This window comes from Pollachius pollachius (genome assembly GCF_949987615.1).
Source record: "Pollachius pollachius genome assembly, chromosome: 9".
Taxonomy (NCBI): Eukaryota; Metazoa; Chordata; class Actinopteri; order Gadiformes; family Gadidae; genus Pollachius; species Pollachius pollachius.
In genome coordinates, this window is record NC_136942.1 from 10,788,012 (window position 1) to 10,805,912 (window position 17,901).

Here is a 17,901-nt window from a genome sequence, read left to right on the forward strand (position 1 = left end):
TAGGCACACACACACACTTAGGCATACAAACACTCGAATGCTCTAATGCACACACGCTCTAACATGCGTGTATACTCACACTTACACACACACACACACACACACACACACACACACACATGTGTGAGACTGGATGGTATCTCCAGGTTGGCTAATGGTGTGGGACTGGAACCCCGAGTGAGAGGGTGTTTTAGCGAGTCGGGGCGAATCACAGCCCTCCGATCAGCTCTCTGTCGGCTCCGCTGGACTCATGGAAGCTGACAGCAGAGTGCTGATCTGATCTGTGTTGAAACTGAACAAAACTTTAAATCTAAGTGACACGCTCTTTAATTAAAATGTAATTTGTGAAACTAGTCAGGTGCTTTGTCATAAACCTGTGCCCCCTTAAATATTCATATTTTGTAAGTTTGGAATGTCAAATAAATGCTGAGCATTTGAGTGTTTGACAAGGTTAGAATATTCCAGCTAAACTGAGACAGAGATCGCAAGTTATAATCTTTTCTGGGGGGCCCCCAACACTACAAAATGGGAGCAGGCACTCCTATAAAAGTCTTCCTCAATGAAGACCAACAGAAAGAACACAACCAAACGTCCGACCTCAATGTGGACCGTCAGAGATCACAGACTGGACGTGATCCCAGTGAAGTCCTCCTCTCGGACTGACCGACCGTCAGCAGAACTCCGTCAGCTCCGTCAGCTCCGTCAGCAGGAACAGAGGGAAGCGTGTCGCTGTAGAGGTTAATTGGCATTTTGGTCTGGTCGGTAATTATTGTTTTCAGCGGCGGGCTCCTAGGCTGGCGGGTTCTGAATGACAGATCATTGACAGGGAAAGCAGGATAAACACAGCCCTCACACACGTCCCCATTACCACGGCAACAGGACGGATGACGACGCCTCGTCTCGGTTGCCGCGGTGCGAAACCCGTCCGCCACAATCTGGGAGGAAATCACACAATGTGATATTTGGGGAGGTCACTTGACCTCTGACCTCCACCCCCCCTTCACACGCCTGGTCAGCTTATCATCAGGATAGGAATTCTGGGAAATGCGGTTTGTTCCACTCAGCTTGCAGGGCGAGTGGCGCTGAGTGTCTCTGAGTGGACCTCCCTCCCCAACCCCCCCGTCTCACTCATCAGGGAGGGCAGTGGGGGGGGGCGCTTGTTAACATTGTTCGCTTCCTGGGCATTCAGGAGGTGTAGCTTCTTTCGATGAAGGAGGTGGAGGTGGTGGGGCTGATGGTGGACGGTGAAGGGGCAGCAAAGCTATTAGTGTGTGAAACAGATACCCCCCCCCGCTCCTTCTGTACAGTGCTACGTCTCAGAGGCGAAGCTGAGAGGTGGTGTCGCTCCTGACTACAGGGTGGTGCATCTCCGGTTTTTTACAGCTCTCTTCTAAGCAGCGGCCACTCAAAGTGCTTTACATCACTGCCTCACATTCACCCATTCATGCACACATTCACACACCGACGGCGGAGTCGACCATGCAGGGCAACAGCCAGCCTGTCGGGAGCAGTCAGGGTGAGGTGTCTTGCTCAGGGACAACTCAACACTCTGCTAGGAGGAGACGGGGATCGAACTAGCAACCTTCGGGTTACCAGCCAACCCGCTCTACCAGTCTGCATTCATTACCGACTCCAAATGTATTGTGTGGTGGTCAGCATTTCTCAGGGATAAGAAGTTCCTTGAAGGGAGTGAGGGAAAGTGTCGACCGCCTTTGTTTCAGTAACAATCACTGACGCGTCAGACCTACAGCCACAGAATCACAACAACTTCAGAGTCATGAAAAGAAATAGATTTTATTTTTGCTTAGGCATAATTTACTTTTGTAGCTTTCTGAGACCTTAAAATGGTAGAGGTGTTACACACACAGGAACCCAAAGGCTAGTCAATAAAGAGGAAATAAGATTCAACATTTCTAAATGTTCACCAATTATTACATACAATGTCATTTTATCTAAACATAACTGTAAAATCTAATTTGTTATACAATCGCTAAAAAAAATAAATATATTGCTTTATTCCAGGTGCTTTTAAAAAGAAATCCTAAAACTATTTTTAGAAAAAGTTCATATTCAGTTATAATACAGCTTATGTACATTGTTGTGGTTCAGCGTAGCAAAATAAATGTAAGACACCGCTCAATTCTACAAATTTGTTTGTTTTAACATAAAACATTGATCCATCACAATAGCTTCATGTTACAAAGGACATAAATCCAGATGTTGAGAGAGGTCCAACACACCAGCAGTACGGCTCTCAGACTCTGAGGGGCCACTGTGGCACCAGCTGCTACCAGCTAGCCTTTAGCCTTTCGCCTTTAGCATTTAGCTGGCGTCCCAAAGTTACCTGCAGTAAGAGGGTCTGTGTCTTTGAGGAGCAGGTCAGGTAAGGATGGGTTTAAACCAGAAGCTTTGGGCTGGGAGTCAGACACACAAACACACACTCTGCTAACTAACAGCTAACTAGCTATCTGGCCCCTAACTATCTGGCCCCTAACTACTATAACTAACTAACTACTGAATGTAGAGATTCCAGCTCTCAGGAACGTCAGTGGGAGTGTCTGGCCGTCTGATTGGCCAGTTCAGACGTCGGTGTCGACGGGGGGCGGGGCCTCCAGGCCGGGGGAGAGCGAATCCTGGCTGTGGGTGGAGCTTATCCCTGTGTCCGAGTCCGTGTCCGTGACGTCCGTCGGACCCCCGCCGTGTTTCAGCCTCACGGTCGCCGGGGCAACGGAGCAGCGCACAGAGCTCTGAGCGGCTCCCGGACCGGCTCCCGCTCCCGTGTCGGGGCCAGGACCCCCGGCCTCCTCCCCCCCGCTCCCCAGCTGCAGGGAGCTGAGCTGGGCCGCCAGCTGCCAGGCCTCCTGGTCCCGGGCGGCGGCGGCGTCCTGGTGCAGCCGGAGGGCGTGGTCCAGCTGGGAGCCCTCGCGGTGCAGGGCCACGCCCTCCAGCAGGCTGCGCTGCAGCTCGCCCCGCACCGCCTCCAGCTCCGCCGCGTAGAACGCCGCGTCCGCGTCCGCCTCCGCCTCCGAGACCCCGGGGCCCGCCGCCGCCGCCGCCGCCACTTCCTCCTGGGGGCCCGGGGGCCACATCGCCGGGCCCCCAGCGGCGGCGGCCAGCTCCAGGTCGATGTCCCGGGACAGCTGCAGGATGAGGTCCTGGTGCCTCCGGACCTGCAGCCCCAGCTGGTCCAGCCCGTCCTCAGCGCAGCGCAGGTACCGCTGGAGCTCCTCCTCCTCCTCCGGGGCCCCCGCACCCCGCGAGCACAGCTCGGTCCGCCGGAGGTCCAGGTCCAGGTCCCTGAGCTGCTGGTCCTGCTCCCGGAGCATGTGGTCCTGGGCCAGGATGAGTTGGACCATGCGGTCCACCTCTGCCGCCCCGGGAGGGGGGGCGGGGGGGGTACTGTGAAGCTTCTCCAGCTTGCGGAAGGCCTTCTTCACCATGCGCTTCTGCCGCTCCTCGCCCAGCGGCTGGGGGCCCCCGCCCCGCTCCGCCCTCTTGGGCCGGGCCCCCGGGGGCCGGGGCCCCTCGGGCGGGCCCTTCCGGCTGCTCCGAGCCACAAAGTCGCTGACCCGGACCAGGTGGAAGTGGATGAGGGGCTTCTGGTCCCCCCAGGCACTCCACAGCCGCAGGATGCGCGTGAGGGGCGGCAGGGCGCGCTCCAGGCCCTTCCAGCGCTCCACCAGGCAGAAGTCCTGGGCCTCGCCGTGGAGCCCCCCGGGGGGGGCCCTCTGGCCCTCGGGGGAGCCCTGTTGGCCCTCAGGGGCCCCCCTATGGTCCTCCAGCAGGGCCTGCACCATGTCTGCGCATGTGGTGTGCTTGGTGACGCCGCAGACCACTTTCTCCTGGCCGCACACGGTAATCTGAATCTCCTTCCCCGCGGCGGTGGCCACCCTCTCCTTTGTCCTGGGAACAGAGAGCAGAGTCTGTCAGCGGAGGAATGCAGAGGAGCTGGTCTCAGTGCACACCATTAGCTCCCAACGCCACAGCCCTGCACACTAATTATTCCTACTCCACTGCATTGTTGAGTACTAGATCCTGATAGGTTAGTATAACGTACCGAGGGCGTGCGTTCTTCTCTAATAACAGGACAGCTCTGCCTTCTTACGGTTACACAACAATGCACGACAACTACAGTGTTTACAACAATGGCCGAATAGAAATGTGGAGCAGATGTTTCCTTCAGCGCAGAAGCGATACGCTCCACACAGCGTGGAACAATGCAAACATGACATTATAAATGAGAAACTTGGATCTAACCAAGCTGGTAACTGTACAACAGGAATAGACTGTTGTAATGTGTTGTATAATGTACTGGAAATAATAATGTACTCTATCCCTTGAACTTGGGACAAAGTTTGCCATTATTATGAGATTCTGCAGTGAAGTTGCAGTTAAGTCACCACAGATCAACTGACTTTATTCGATCACTCTATCTACTCCTCATGAAACACTTTACCAATTTAAGAAAGTTTGATTGATTGTGGATTCATATATTCCAATAATCTGTCACTTGGAGGACTTACATCAAAGACTGTAAATAAAAATGATTGTAGTTAATTGCAGAGTTATACGTACTTTCACACCCTAATTATGGGTTTTGTTTTGGCCTTTCTTCACACAACAGTCTAACAGCCCTGAGGATTCATGGTTTGAACGCTAGATAACGATGCTTGCTGAAGTCGATTTATCGTTTTATCAAGGTGACATCGCCAGATAACGATGCATTCCACACTTAATGCACAACACCAACAATAAGACTGCGATAATCATCCAGTGATTTTGCTTTATCGAAGTGTGAAAATGCTTGTGGTTCGAGTGGCGGTGTGAACAGCTTCGTATCTGATCTGGGCTCTGGTTCTATGCTCTGTCTCCAGACTGAGAACCAGGGCTGAGTGGAGAACCTCTGATGACTGATCGTTAGGAGGGGCAGCATGTGAGCCCACACACAACGAGGAACACACATGGAGAACCTCACATGGAGAACCAATGAACCTCACATGGAGAACAGGCTGAACCTCACATGGAGAACAGGCTGAACCTCACACGGAGAACCAATGAACCTCACATGGAGAACCAATGAACCTCACATGGAGAACAGGCTGAACATACATGGAGAGCAGGCTGAACACATGGAGAACAGGATGAACACATGGAGAACAGGCTGAAACTCACATGGAGAACAGGCTGAACACCAGATGGAGAACACCAGCGTCCTCTGAAAGCATCAAAACTACTGCTGGGATATTAATAGCTGCAGGCACGGCCCTTTGAACAGGCTGATATGTTATTTGTTTTGGTTTCCACTTGGCATTAAAGACACCACACACACGCATACACACACACACACACACACACACACACACACTCACACACACAAGTGGGGCATTGTGAGTGTGTCTGACGAGCAGAGGAATGCGATACGAGAGCAACAAAGCGCGGGGCTGGTTAATGGACACCCTTGGAAACAAGCAGAGAAAGGCAAATACCTGAGCTCTGTGGCAGCGCAGAGCAAACAAGTCAAGCGTCGGTCGACACGGACGACCAGGACGACTTTCACCCCCCCCCAGCCCGCCCACTCTTCCTCTTCCTCGGCGAGCTCTTCCTCTCGGACTCCCACCCCCCTACTCCACCTCGTGCGGGGCTGGAGGAGGGTTCACACGGAGGCGCTAACTCTTCAGATGAAGCGCTCTCTGGGATTCTAAGGGGAGTCTAAGGGTCCTCAGAGGGATTCCCACGATCCCACCACGGTGTCCTCTGACCTCCAGACCGCTGGGGGGGCCAAGGCAGGAGAGGAGTGAAGGACGAGGGGAAGGAAACGGATGGTGGAGAAAGAAAGAAGAAAGAGGCAGAAGACAGAAGAGGCAGAAGAAAGAGAAAGAAACCATCAGATAGAGACAGAGGCAAAAGAAAAGACCAGAAGAAACTGAAGAAGATGAAGAATAAGTGCTCCACCCTGATGGGCCCCACCAGAGAGGGTGGAGCAGGCGGCGGTGGAGGTGGAGCAGGTGGGGGTGGGTGGGCAGTGGAGGTGGAGCAGGCGGTGGTGAAGGTGGAGCAGCAGGCGGTGGTGGAGCAGGCGGTGGTGGAGCAGCAGGCGGTGGTGGAGCGGGTGGTGGTGGAGCAGCAGGCGGTGGTGGAGCGGGCGGTGGTGGAGCAGCAGGCAGTGGAGCAGCAGGCGGTGGTGGAGCAGCAGGCGGTGGTGGAGCAGCAGGCAGTGGTGGAGCGGGCGGTGGTGGAGCAGCAGGCGGTGGTGGAGCGGGCGGTGGTGGAGCGGGCGGTGGTGATGCAGCGGGCGGTGGTGATGCAGCAGGCGGTGGTGGAGCGGGCGGTGGTGGAGCAGCAGGCGGTGCCTCTGGGCCAGGCAGGTGAATAAACAGGCGGTGTCATGAGGGGCTGCAGAGGGCTGATGTAGGGGGAGTGGGGGGCTCTTTTGTACAGCAGGATGCCGGTTCCACCAGGGCGGGGAAACACCTGGATCTCCCCCCAGCCCGCCACAATCAGCTCCGCTCCAGCCACTTCCTGCCACTTCCTGCCACTTCCTGCCACTTCCTGCCCCCCCCCCCCTTGCTGGGCTGGGCGGAGGGGGGCTGGCCGTGCCGTTGTGAGGTTGCAGTATTATTATGTGTGAGGTCATGGAGCACAGGTGGGGGCTGATGAGAGCTCCTCTGGTTCATATTGTCCCGAGCAGCTGCTGTTGACGTACTGAAGGGACTGTAACAGCGCTGGTCCACATGGAACCCAGCTTGAACAAACCTTTGGCCTGGCACCAGAGCTGCCTCTCATCTCATAACGTCAACTGTTTATGGATCCCAGGTTTGATGCGGGGCTGGGAGAGCAAATGCGTCAGATCAGTCTCCCTTCACCGCAGACATGGCTGATGTTCTCGTTCTCTTGTGACACTTTTGTCACCCCAGATTGCAACAGACAGATAATAGCTCTCCTCTCCTCTGCTTTCTCCTCTCCTCTCCTTTCTCCTCTCCTTTTTCCTCTCCTCTCTTCTCTCTCTCTTCTTTTCTCTTCTCCTCTCTTCTCTTCTCTTTCCCCCTCTCTGAATTAGTTCCCATTGCACATTACTTTATTAATCTATTTTACTTTTGCTTTTTATCGATCCACCGACTTTCCAAACTCCCTTAAAATGTAAAAAAAAGAAGTAATTTTGTTTGCAAACGTTCCCAAATTGAAAATGTTTATAAAAACAGAAGGATGTAAACAATATTGGACTGCATTGATACAGCATTTTTCTAACCAGTGGACGCCCTTAACAATATTGCCTAACATTCAACCATTCATGCACACACCAACGGTGGAGCCAGGGATCGAACCAGCAACCTTCCTGTTCCCAGCCACCCCGCTCTACCTCCTGAGTCACATTCCGCCTTCGATACCAGGAGTGATCTCCAGTCACGCAGAGTGATACGACCTATACCAGGAACCATGATGCCAGGAGGGAGGCGTCCCGTGCTGGGAGCCATATGAAGGTTATGGCTGTTTGCTGGGACAAGTCCAGGCAGGCGACGGAGGGTTTGGCGAGTTGTGAGATATTGGCAGGCGATTCCACCTCACTGTAAAATGTAAACTGGATTGATGAAGCGTGAGAGCGCAGTGGAAGCAGACCATGATGTGAAGCGACAGTTGAGGAGATTCAACTTAGCCGTCGTTAGCTTCAATGTAGCCCTCGTTAGCCCTAAACTAGCCCTTGTTAGCTTCAACGTAGCCCTCGTTAGCGTCAATGTTGCCCTCGTTAGCCTCAACGTAGCCCTCTTTAGCCTCAACGTAGCCCGCCTTAGCCTCAGCGTAGCCCTTGTTAGTGTCACCGTAGCCCTCATTAGCTTCAACGAAGCCCTCGTTAGCCGCGTCTCGTTAACTATAGGAGACTGAATTCAGGTCACAGTCTGTTGGAGTTTCCTCTGACAACCGCTGGTCGCAGCACTGGCTCACCTCCAGTCAGGAAAGTAGAAGTACTGCCTGCAGGTTCCACTCTGAGCTCAACCGGGTTCAGTTCTTGAGGAAACACAGGACCCATGGCTCCTGGCTCAGGCTAATTGGCCCCTGCCAGCCAAGGGCCAATTAGCCAAGGGCCAATCAGCCAAGAGCTTTGATTTTCCAAAACAGTTTTCCACAGAGTGAGATGTGGGAGAGAGAGAGAGAGAGAGCGAGAGAGAGGGGGGGGGGGGGGGGGAGAGAGAGAGGGGGAGAGAGGGGGAGATAAGGCTGGAGAGTGTCTATCTCTGTCTGAACATGAGGTGTATCCTGTTGCACTTATCTCTGAGAGGATGGACTGCTGAGGAAATAACATGCGCTTTAATCTGGTCCAATCTGGTCGAGTTCATCTCTACGATGACTCCCAGCCTTGCAGACTAAACACACATACGCAAACACACACACACACACTCACACACACACACACACACACACACACACACACCAGCCCTGTTCTCAAAATACACACACACATTCACACACACACACACACACACACACACACACACACACACTCACACATACATAAACCCAGCATCCCTTGCTCCAAACGCACACACAGTTTGCCTGCTCTTCACTTATTACCCACAAAACAGACCCATGCAAACACACACATACGCACACACATCAAAATTTAGGCCTCCCTTAAGGGACCCTTGTCCCCCCCCCCCCCCCATGGTGGGAGTGGTCTCCAGCCGCTGGGAGATGATCGCTGTCGGCCTTCACGTGCCACGCTACCCCTCCACCACAGAGGACCTGACCCAAGGTACGACTAGGTCGAGGTGAGCTCTCCTCTTCCTCCGTCACCCACGACAGACAGGAGGCAGTGTTGCCAGATTGGGCCAGACTGGGTGGGAAATCTGTCCCAATCTGGCAACACTGACAGGAGGACGGTGTGCTCAGACCCCAACTGCTCTAGAGACACCAGAGACACGTCCGTCTGCGTCGCTCGGTGAAGCCTCGCTTTGCTCCTGATCTTAGGAGGACGAAGAGAAGAGAGCAGGGGGCGAGGATGCACTCAGCGCTCCCCAGGGTCTGAGCGGTGGTTCGGGGATTCCCTTGGGTCCTCACATCACTGGGAGATGTCTCTCATTCCACTGGGAGCCGAGCCGACTGAACTACAGCGACTGGCGTCGTTTGATCGCTCTCTCTTAAACGTTCATCAATCAGCACGGGGCCATCAGCGCTGTGTGATGAGGTTTCACTTTAAAAGAGTTCTCCCCACGCCTCCGCTTAGTGGGTCGCACCCCCCCCCCATCCTCAAACTCAGCGGGGGGGGGTCGGGCCTGAATCCATAAGTGGAGGAGGAGTCAGTGAAAAACGGTGTTTGCCATATGTGTAGATGGGAACACTGGAGGTAATTACAGGTGTTACAGGTAATTACTACACGACGTGAAGCTGTCTGACGCAGGCTGGCTCGTGGCCCGTGCCAGACCGTTTGAACTCATCAAAGATCTGCTCAGCTGTGTGTGCAGAAAATAGAGACAGTCTGCCGCTCCGTATACGCGTTTAACTGTAATTTAATACAAAGCCCAAGAGTACAGGGAGCGTCTCCAAATTAAAGCTGGAGAATTAAACGGAGCGTGAAACGCCTTCTGAGGACGCAACGCAGCTATGCAGAGCAGAGTTTTACACTATTGTGAAAGAGCTTGCATAGTGAAGAGGTTAAAACATGGATAAAAAGGCGTAACATGTCATAAAAGGCGTTTAGAACTCTCAGTATTTACACTTATAGTTGAAACACATCACACGTTTTGCAGCCACAAATACAGATATGATCCGTAGATTGAAATCTACAGATAGAATCAAATCATCATATCTTTCAAAATATTGACCAGAGGGTTGGGTGTTTCTTAATGCCAAGTGCAGCACACACGAAAACACACACACACACACACACACACACACACACACACACACACACACACACACACACACACACACACACGCACGCACGCACGCGCGCGCAGATCGCCTATTGATCCTGACATCAGTGTCTCCAACACACGTTATCGTGCGATACGCTTTAAAGATTAAACAACTTTCTAATGTTGCCATTGTTAATGAAACGTGAACGTAAATCAGACGTACGACAATGAGTCCAGGTTCGGCCTGAGCTCACCCCAGAATGTGATGGGAATCAAACTAGAGTTCACATCGTGTTCCCAACCGTCCTGGTTTCCAGAGGACCTGATGGTCGGTGCGTCAGACCTTCCTCACTCTAATCTCACTACCTGTGGTAATCTACCTGTAGTTCATCACATTATCGGTAGTTCTCAGTTCTGATCATGTAGTAATCATGTAGTTCATCACATTACCCTTAGTTCTCATCACGTTACCTGTTGTTTTTGAGGCGCGCTTTGAGGAAACCTTTTCCAAACGGAGCCATGTCTCTCAGGTCAGCAGAGTAAAATCCGAGGCCGAGTTAAACTCCCTGCATGGCGGGTCCGGGCGGAGGTCTGCTGGGGATGGCTGGCTCTGTCCCCTCTGAGGAGGGCTGAGGCTGTCCCGTCTGAGGGCTGGCTGAGGGCTCAACCCTAGTCCCGACTGGGGGGGGGGGGGGGGGGGGGGGGGGGGCTGGCTCTGTCCCGTCTGAGGAGGGCTCTGTCCCGTCTCAGGATAGCTCTGTCCCGTCTGAGGGCTGGCTCTGTCCCGTGTGAGGAGGGCTCTGTCAGGTCGCTGCTGCTCTGCCGAACCCGCCCATCCAAAATGAGGGTGGCGTTAAGACTGTGATTTACGAGGTCAACTCAACTCTGCCCCGTGAAGGAAGCCGAGACTTCAACCTGTTATTCTACTGCCGCAAAACAGGCCTGTTGGTTCACATCGATATACGAGTAGGACTAACGCGCTATAGAGGATAACGATGACGTTCAGACAACATCATCGACAACAACATGAAAGTTCATGTCTAATCTCTGTATTTCTTTGCAAAAAATCTATTTAAATATAACTAACACTATAGCCACGAAGGCTTCACATGCGAAGCCTGTAAGGTTGACTATAGCCTCCATACGCCCAGCCTGCAGGTGGTTGATCCCGGTTGTTTTCGGGGTGAATCGTCGGTCTGGTGAGGTGGAGAGTAACGGCGCCCCCTGGTAGTCAGACTGCGGAAGTTCAACTAAACACCACAGCGTTGCCAGGCAGGAGGACAGATTGAATTTAATTGATGGTAGAATTGATTGAATGGATAAAAATACTGCAAGGAAAAAATGGATTAACCACAAACAATTTCATCCATGTTGGTGTTCACGACTATTTAAGATATGTAGTACAGATACACGCAGATGTCTCTGTGTATCTTACTCATAGTGGATATAATTCGCTCTTAGTAATGGATCATTAATAGTATAAATAATAGCATCACTGATGATTATTACCTCAGTGTATTATGTGTTTCCAGTTAGTTTACCATCCGAACACAACAACCAGGTAACAACTCTGGACGGAGAAGTTCCATTGATTCTCACATGTCATGTATGAATGAATAATTCTTAGCCCGATCACTCAGCCGACCTGTAATAAGTGTCTTTGAGCAAGATGCCAGCCCCTCAACCCACTCCTTTGTATTTAGAGATAATGAACAGTCATGTTCAAAGTTTTGTGAAAGTCAATGAAAAGTGTATTTAAGACTTTAAACTAAAATGAATAACGAAATACAGATGATATATAGATGGGCAATGTTTTTTACCCTTCACGTCCAGCAGAGGGCAGTGTTTATTACCCATCACGTCCAGCAGAGCGCAGTCTTTTATTACCCTTTACGTCCAGCAGAGGGCAGAGTTGAATAACCCTTTACGTCCAGCAGAGGACAATGTTTTATTACCCATCACGGTCTCTGAAAGTCCCAATGAATGAAACAGTGTAAGGTGTTCGGTCATTCAAAGAGTGAATCCAGAGATACAGAGAATACAGAATACAAGGATGGACTTAATGTTTTCCCCAACATTAGAACTGGGGAAATGTAAATCAATTAGTCAAAGTCAAGTTGTAGAGTAGTTTATCTGCTTTATCGGCCATCTGCTTTTTGAAGGGGATTATTTTGAAGTAAATAACGGTTATTTATTGAATGCACCAGTGTTAACGAGACCATCCAACGATGTATGGTTGAACCAGAGCAAAGCGATCAGGTCATTGCGTCGTTTAAACGGCAGGGGGCGCTCAAAACACAGCTTCAAGATACTTGGGCTAGAACGCAATCCAGCAAAAACCGACTCAAAGGACTGCAAATGTGAGATTGAAATTGTAGGGTTTTAATCACAAACAAACATAACACAACAGACTGATGAAGTGGTGGGCGGACTGTTTAACAGTGAAGGAGAATGTACCAGTGTTCACACTGGTACACTAAATACCACTGTAGCCTACCACGTTCAATGGTGCCTTCAAAAAAGTCGGAGTTTCCGTGAATTTCGGAGGTTGTGACCTTAAGATCGGAGGAAATCGCATTGAACACTCTGTTAAGTCGGAGAGTTTCCTCGGAACTTTGTGCGGAATTAGAGCAACCCGAGCCTCCGAGTTGACGTCACAACAATGGCTGATAGACTAAAGTGAACTTGCAGCGAGCACTAAGAGGCGAACTTAAAGGGGACATATCATACCACCAGGTGTGAGTGTGATTAGCCATTACAAGCCGTTTTCAAAATGTGCAGCATTGTGACATCACAGGTGGGCGTGTCCATCTAGATGTGTGATGGATAGATGGACACGCCAACCTGTGATGTCACAATGCTGCACATTTTCAAACCTGCTTGTAATGGCTAATCACACTCACACCTGGTGGTATGATATGTCCCCTTTAACACCCATTCTAACATTTGCATTACGATACATTATAGATTATAATCAACTGATAAACTCTCCCTCATGTTCAACCATCGCAAGCAGTTCTAATAACTGACTCATCTGATTCAGCAAAGAAGCGCAGAGGTCCCTGCGGGCATCCATACTTGTTGTTATGTCTAGTCTCACGAACGATCTGTTTTTCCGGTTTTATTTCATAGCCTACGAACGTTTCCTGAACACTTCTATTTCGGAAGAAGGGAAGGTTTACGTGAAGACACGTAAGAGCTTCCGAACCTCCGAGCTGCTTTGAAGGCGGCACAAGACGGCTCCGAACTTTCACCTTTCAACCCGGAGATACCGACTTCTGACCTAATTGTGCTGTGAATTTCGGGGGGGGGGGGGATTTGGGGATCGGATGCACGCTCAGTGCTGAATAGAACAAATATATGCAGAAGCAATTTATGCTGATTTTGAGGAGACGGACAATGGCTAGCTGATTTAATCGGTCGGCTACGATACCGTTAAATACGACAGATTGTTATAAGCACAGCGAAATACAAACGACGCAAACAAAAAATTTGATTGTAATGGCATAATTACACATCAAAAGATTCATGTTTGAAACATCAACGATTACCATTTAATTTCCATTAACGATGAAGGCCGCCATGTTTGATGTCGTTACCAACGTTAAGTCAGACGAACCGGAACTCTCAAATAATACACGAATTTCCGACGTGTCATTCCGAAATGGACAACCGTCCAGTTCCTTTCTAACGTGTCAGAGGTCGTTTTCTTTGAGTTCCGAGTTTTCTGGACTTTTCAGTATATTTCTGAAGAACTGACACGCATCACAATCTTTATAATTCTTTCCAGAAACGTCTTGTGATGACAGAGAATCCGTTTCCAAAATGAAGGTTGCAAGCATTTCTCGGGATTGACCAAACCGATATTCTCCCAGACCTGCGCACAGTGTCTGATTAATTCATCCCAGGTGAGTCTGGAGACTGAAACGGGGAACACTGTGAGGAGGAAGATAAACACTACTTTGAGAAACGTCAAATAAAACACTTTTGGCTTGGAAATGAGAAAGTACCACGTATTATACGCCCCAGAGCATCTGTTGGTCCAGGGCCAATTGTACCTCCTCTATGTACATACAAACACACGCACTAGTATACTCTTCTTTCGTCTATCAATGTCAAAGGATTTGGAGAATCTGGGATGGATTTCTGTACCCTGACTTGATATAAAGTGTGGTTTTATTCTGTGCTCAGTACCTTCAGAACATGGAGGACATCTCCAGAAGACCCTAGCCATAAGACACTTCAGGGTCTGTCGACCCGATCAGCTGATCGACGACTCTGACATGATGTTCTTTTTTCATATTTCATATATTTTGGTAACGTTTTTTGTGGTTTTTGGAAGTATTCTAACGATGTGTTTCACATGAACTAGTGGAGCAAGGCATGGGGCCAGGTGACGAGAGGATTGCAAGTAAACGTTTGACACGCAAACACACACATAACAAGCAGACACACACACGCAGACACACACGTGAACAAGTAGACACACACACACACACGCAGGGCCCTATTTTAACGGTCTGAAACGCAAGTGAGAAGCGCCAAACGCAAGTAGCTTTGTGAGCGGTTCTATGGCGATGATGCTATTTTACCGGCGGATAAATGACTTACGCCTGGCGCAAATCTAAAAAGGGTTGATCTGAAGTAGCCTAATTACCCGTAGGTGTGGTTTGGGCGTAATGTGCAATAAACCAATGAGAGTGCCATCTCCCATCCCCTTTAAGAGCCATGAGCGCATTTGAATCTGACGAGTTTATATTTTGACAGCGCGTTTGCAGTCTCAAATGAGACAGATGCATGACCACATGAATTTCAAACTTCAAATGGCTCAGTTTATGGCCAAATAATATGGCCTTATTCACACATGGAATAGTGTTTCCTTCCACAGCTTCAGAGTCCTCAAATAAATTTTGGCAAAGAAAACTTAACACACATATGATATACGGTACCTGTGGTTCTATTTAATGATATACGCAATACAATAACAAACATAGTTTCTTACCAGTATTGTATGCATTATCGTTATCGACTTGTGTTCCTAATATGCATTTGTCCCCCCGTTAATATACATTGCCATGGACTGTATTATGCGTTACATGTTTAGTTTGCGTGTGTTTAAACAGATTGACGCACAAGCGCGCCCGCATTCATTCATTCTTTTTAACACTCACTCGTGGTAAAAAAAATATTCTCACGATCAAATACTCATCAATCCTAAAAGTTATGGGCTTGTACACGATGTCTGTGCCAAGAAAATATGTGTTTGCTGTACGGTGTTTGCAGATGCATTTATTTAAAAGTAAAACTTATTACTGCTGTATCAGCTGTTCTTTCCCAAATAATTTACCAAGAATGTGTGGCTAGGTAGATGAGAGAAGTAAAGTGTATGCGCAAGGTGCACAAGCAACATTATGCATGCGCCCTTAAAATAGCATCTGAACAACGCGCCACTGACTTTAAACCAGGTATCTCCTGGTTTGTAGCGCAAGTGGTTTCTGAAACTGCAAAATAGCACCAGGGAATGTTTGCGCCAGAACACGCCTCCTCCTTTCGTCGAACCGCCCCTTGGGGCGCAAGATCATTCCTTAATTTACCGACTTGTGGCGCAGGAGGGAAAAGAACGCTCTGCGCCAGTTGCAAACTAGCAACGACACGTGCGTCGGTGTAGAAAGTCAAATGCGCCGGATGCAAGATAGGGCCCGCAGACACACTTGTCAACAAGCAGACACACACACACACGCAAACACACTCGTGAACAAGCAGACACACACACACACACACACACACACACACACACACACAAACACACACACACACACATGACAACAGCCACACGTGGGCTATTGCTCAGTGGCATTGAAGTCGTAGCAGAAGTGGTAGTTGCTGGGGGGCAGTGGGACAGGGGGGGCCAGGTCGGGGATCTGGACGTTCTCCAGGTCCAGCAGCCGCAGCTTGATCTCCATGGAGAGCAGGATCTCCAGCTCGCTGCGCATCGACTCGCTGCTCATGTCCCGGCCGAGCAGCACACTGAGGCCGTCCGTCCACAGGCAGAACTGGGGAGGCACAGGCAGAACGGGGCTGAGGTCAAAACATCATGGTGAGGGAACAAGCAGAACTGGGGGGGCACAACCTCACGTTTGGGAGGTCACGACTTCACGCTTAGGACATGAGCTTTATCAGCCGCAACGTTTTGGCTTTAATTATGAATGATGATACTTTCATTTAATTTCTAGTTACGTCTTTGCATTGTTCATGACCTGTGTTGCACCGTAAAGCTAGCCTGGAGTTCAAGCATTCCACGCCCTAGTTGCCATCGCCTCGTGCACACGGTCTTCATCCTCATGCATGAGGATGAAGACCTCCAGGGACAGCAGGTCTGAGGCCCTGGAGGTGGGGGGCAGCAGGTCTGAGGACTCACGTCAGCTCTGGACGAGGCGATGAAGTTGAGGCTGTAGTCCTCCACGTCGTAGGTGATGCTGAAGGCCAGGTCCAGAACCTCCTGTTAGAGGAAAGACACAGAGAAACACCGTCAACTGGGAACCAAGCCTCCACACTCACACGCGCACATGCACACACACACACACACACGCAGAGACACAAACACTCACTCAAACACACTGACACATACATACGCACGCACGCACGCACGCACGCACGCACACACACACACACAAACACACACACTCACACACATACATTAACATGCATGTCAGTGTTTCCCCTATATGCACCTAGCATCGGTACACCGCTGCTAGGTGCATATAGAAACCTCCCTGCAGGGTGCGCTTTGTGAGCACACAAAAAATATTGCGAGTGGAAAAAGAAACATTACACCTCTGCTGCTGCAACTCCATCCTAGGGGAAACACTGCATGTGCACGTGCACACACACACACACACACACTTACACTCACACACACAAACACACACACTCACAAACAGACAATCACACATACACACACTTACACTCACACACACACACTCAAACTCCCACACACACACACACACACACAAACTACACACATACTAGATCCCAAAATGCCTTTGAGGAGCAGGCCTCTGCGTGCCTCTACCAGGGTGGTCGCTGGTAGCATAGACAACAGCAATAAACTCAGAGAACAGACCTCAACCAGCAATTAACCTCTGGAATGTAGCAGTCCCATTTAATGAGCATTTGTTTTTTAAGAGCGCACTTAGATAGGTCAGGAGGCTGTTGAACTGCTGTTAGCCTGCCATGCAGTAGTAAATACAGTAGCATGGTTAGCATAGTTAGCCTGAGTAGCGCTGGTTAGCCAGCGAGCTCCTCACCTTGGTCTGCTTGCCCTTGTTCTCCTTCATGTGGGGACAGTCTTTCCCCGTCAGCAGGGCCTTGATGTCAGCCACCGGGACTAGGGACACACAAGGGCATCTGGATCCATAACTCAACATCTGGATCAATAACTCAACATCTGGATTCATAACTCAACATCGGGACGCTAACAGAACATCTGGATCAATAACTGAACATCTGGATCCCTAACAGAAGGTCCAGCCCACTCACTCTTCTCCTGCAGTGATTCTATTGCCGGGCTCTCAGTGTCCTCCTCCACGTCACCGTAGTGCAGCACTTTGTGATTAGGCGACAGGCGGCAGTACCACAGTTTATCTGGAAGTAGCCAATCACACAGCACGGTTAGAGATAGGAGGCATGGCCTCATGTCCTCGGTATGTATGGGTATGTGTATGTATATGTGTGTGTTGGAAAATTTGACAGGAAATACGCATGTGTTTGTGTGTGTGTTTGTGTGTGTGTGCTTCCATGCATGCGTGTGTGTGTGTGTGTGTGTGTGTGTGTGTCTATGTGTGTGCAAATGTGTACCCTGGCGCCGCCGGCTGCTGATCTTCCTGAACAGCGTTCCCTGACAGAGGCGGTTCAGTCTCTGCTGGCGGATCAAATCCATGAGCTCCGGCTTCAGACGCTCCTTCAGCTCCCTGTTACACACACACACACACACACACACATGCACATACATACAGACAGACAGACGGACACACACACACACAAACACAGACAC

The 17,901-nt window shown here is 50.3% G+C and overlaps 2 protein-coding genes across 2 annotated transcripts in view; both read right to left on the bottom strand.

Annotated features, from left to right (window-relative positions):
• Positions 1–1,775: 1,775 nt before the first annotated feature.
• On the bottom strand, positions 1,776–10,502 carry rassf9 (Ras association domain family member 9). The gene is made up of 2 exons (XM_079742645.1): positions 10,320–10,502; positions 1,776–3,903 (listed from the first exon to the last, which is right to left on the bottom strand). Exons 1-2 carry the CDS (start codon positions 10,367–10,369, stop codon positions 2,580–2,582), a joined length of 1,374 nt encoding a protein of 457 aa, XP_079598771.1. The 5' UTR covers positions 10,370–10,502; the 3' UTR covers positions 1,776–2,579.
• A 1,719-nt stretch (positions 10,503–12,221) lies between these two features.
• The window catches only part of elmo3 (engulfment and cell motility 3), a 24,440-nt gene continuing 18,760 nt past the window's right edge, over positions 12,222–17,901 (bottom strand). The window contains exons 17-21 of the mRNA XM_079743747.1: positions 17,706–17,818; positions 17,388–17,492; positions 17,156–17,235; positions 16,267–16,347; positions 12,222–15,901 (exon numbers count right to left, since the gene is read on the bottom strand). Coding sequence (XP_079599873.1) covers positions 15,689–15,901; positions 16,267–16,347; positions 17,156–17,235; positions 17,388–17,492; positions 17,706–17,818 — 592 coding nt within the window. The 3' untranslated portion in view covers positions 12,222–15,688. The remainder of the gene's footprint in view (positions 15,902–16,266; positions 16,348–17,155; positions 17,236–17,387; positions 17,493–17,705; positions 17,819–17,901) is intronic.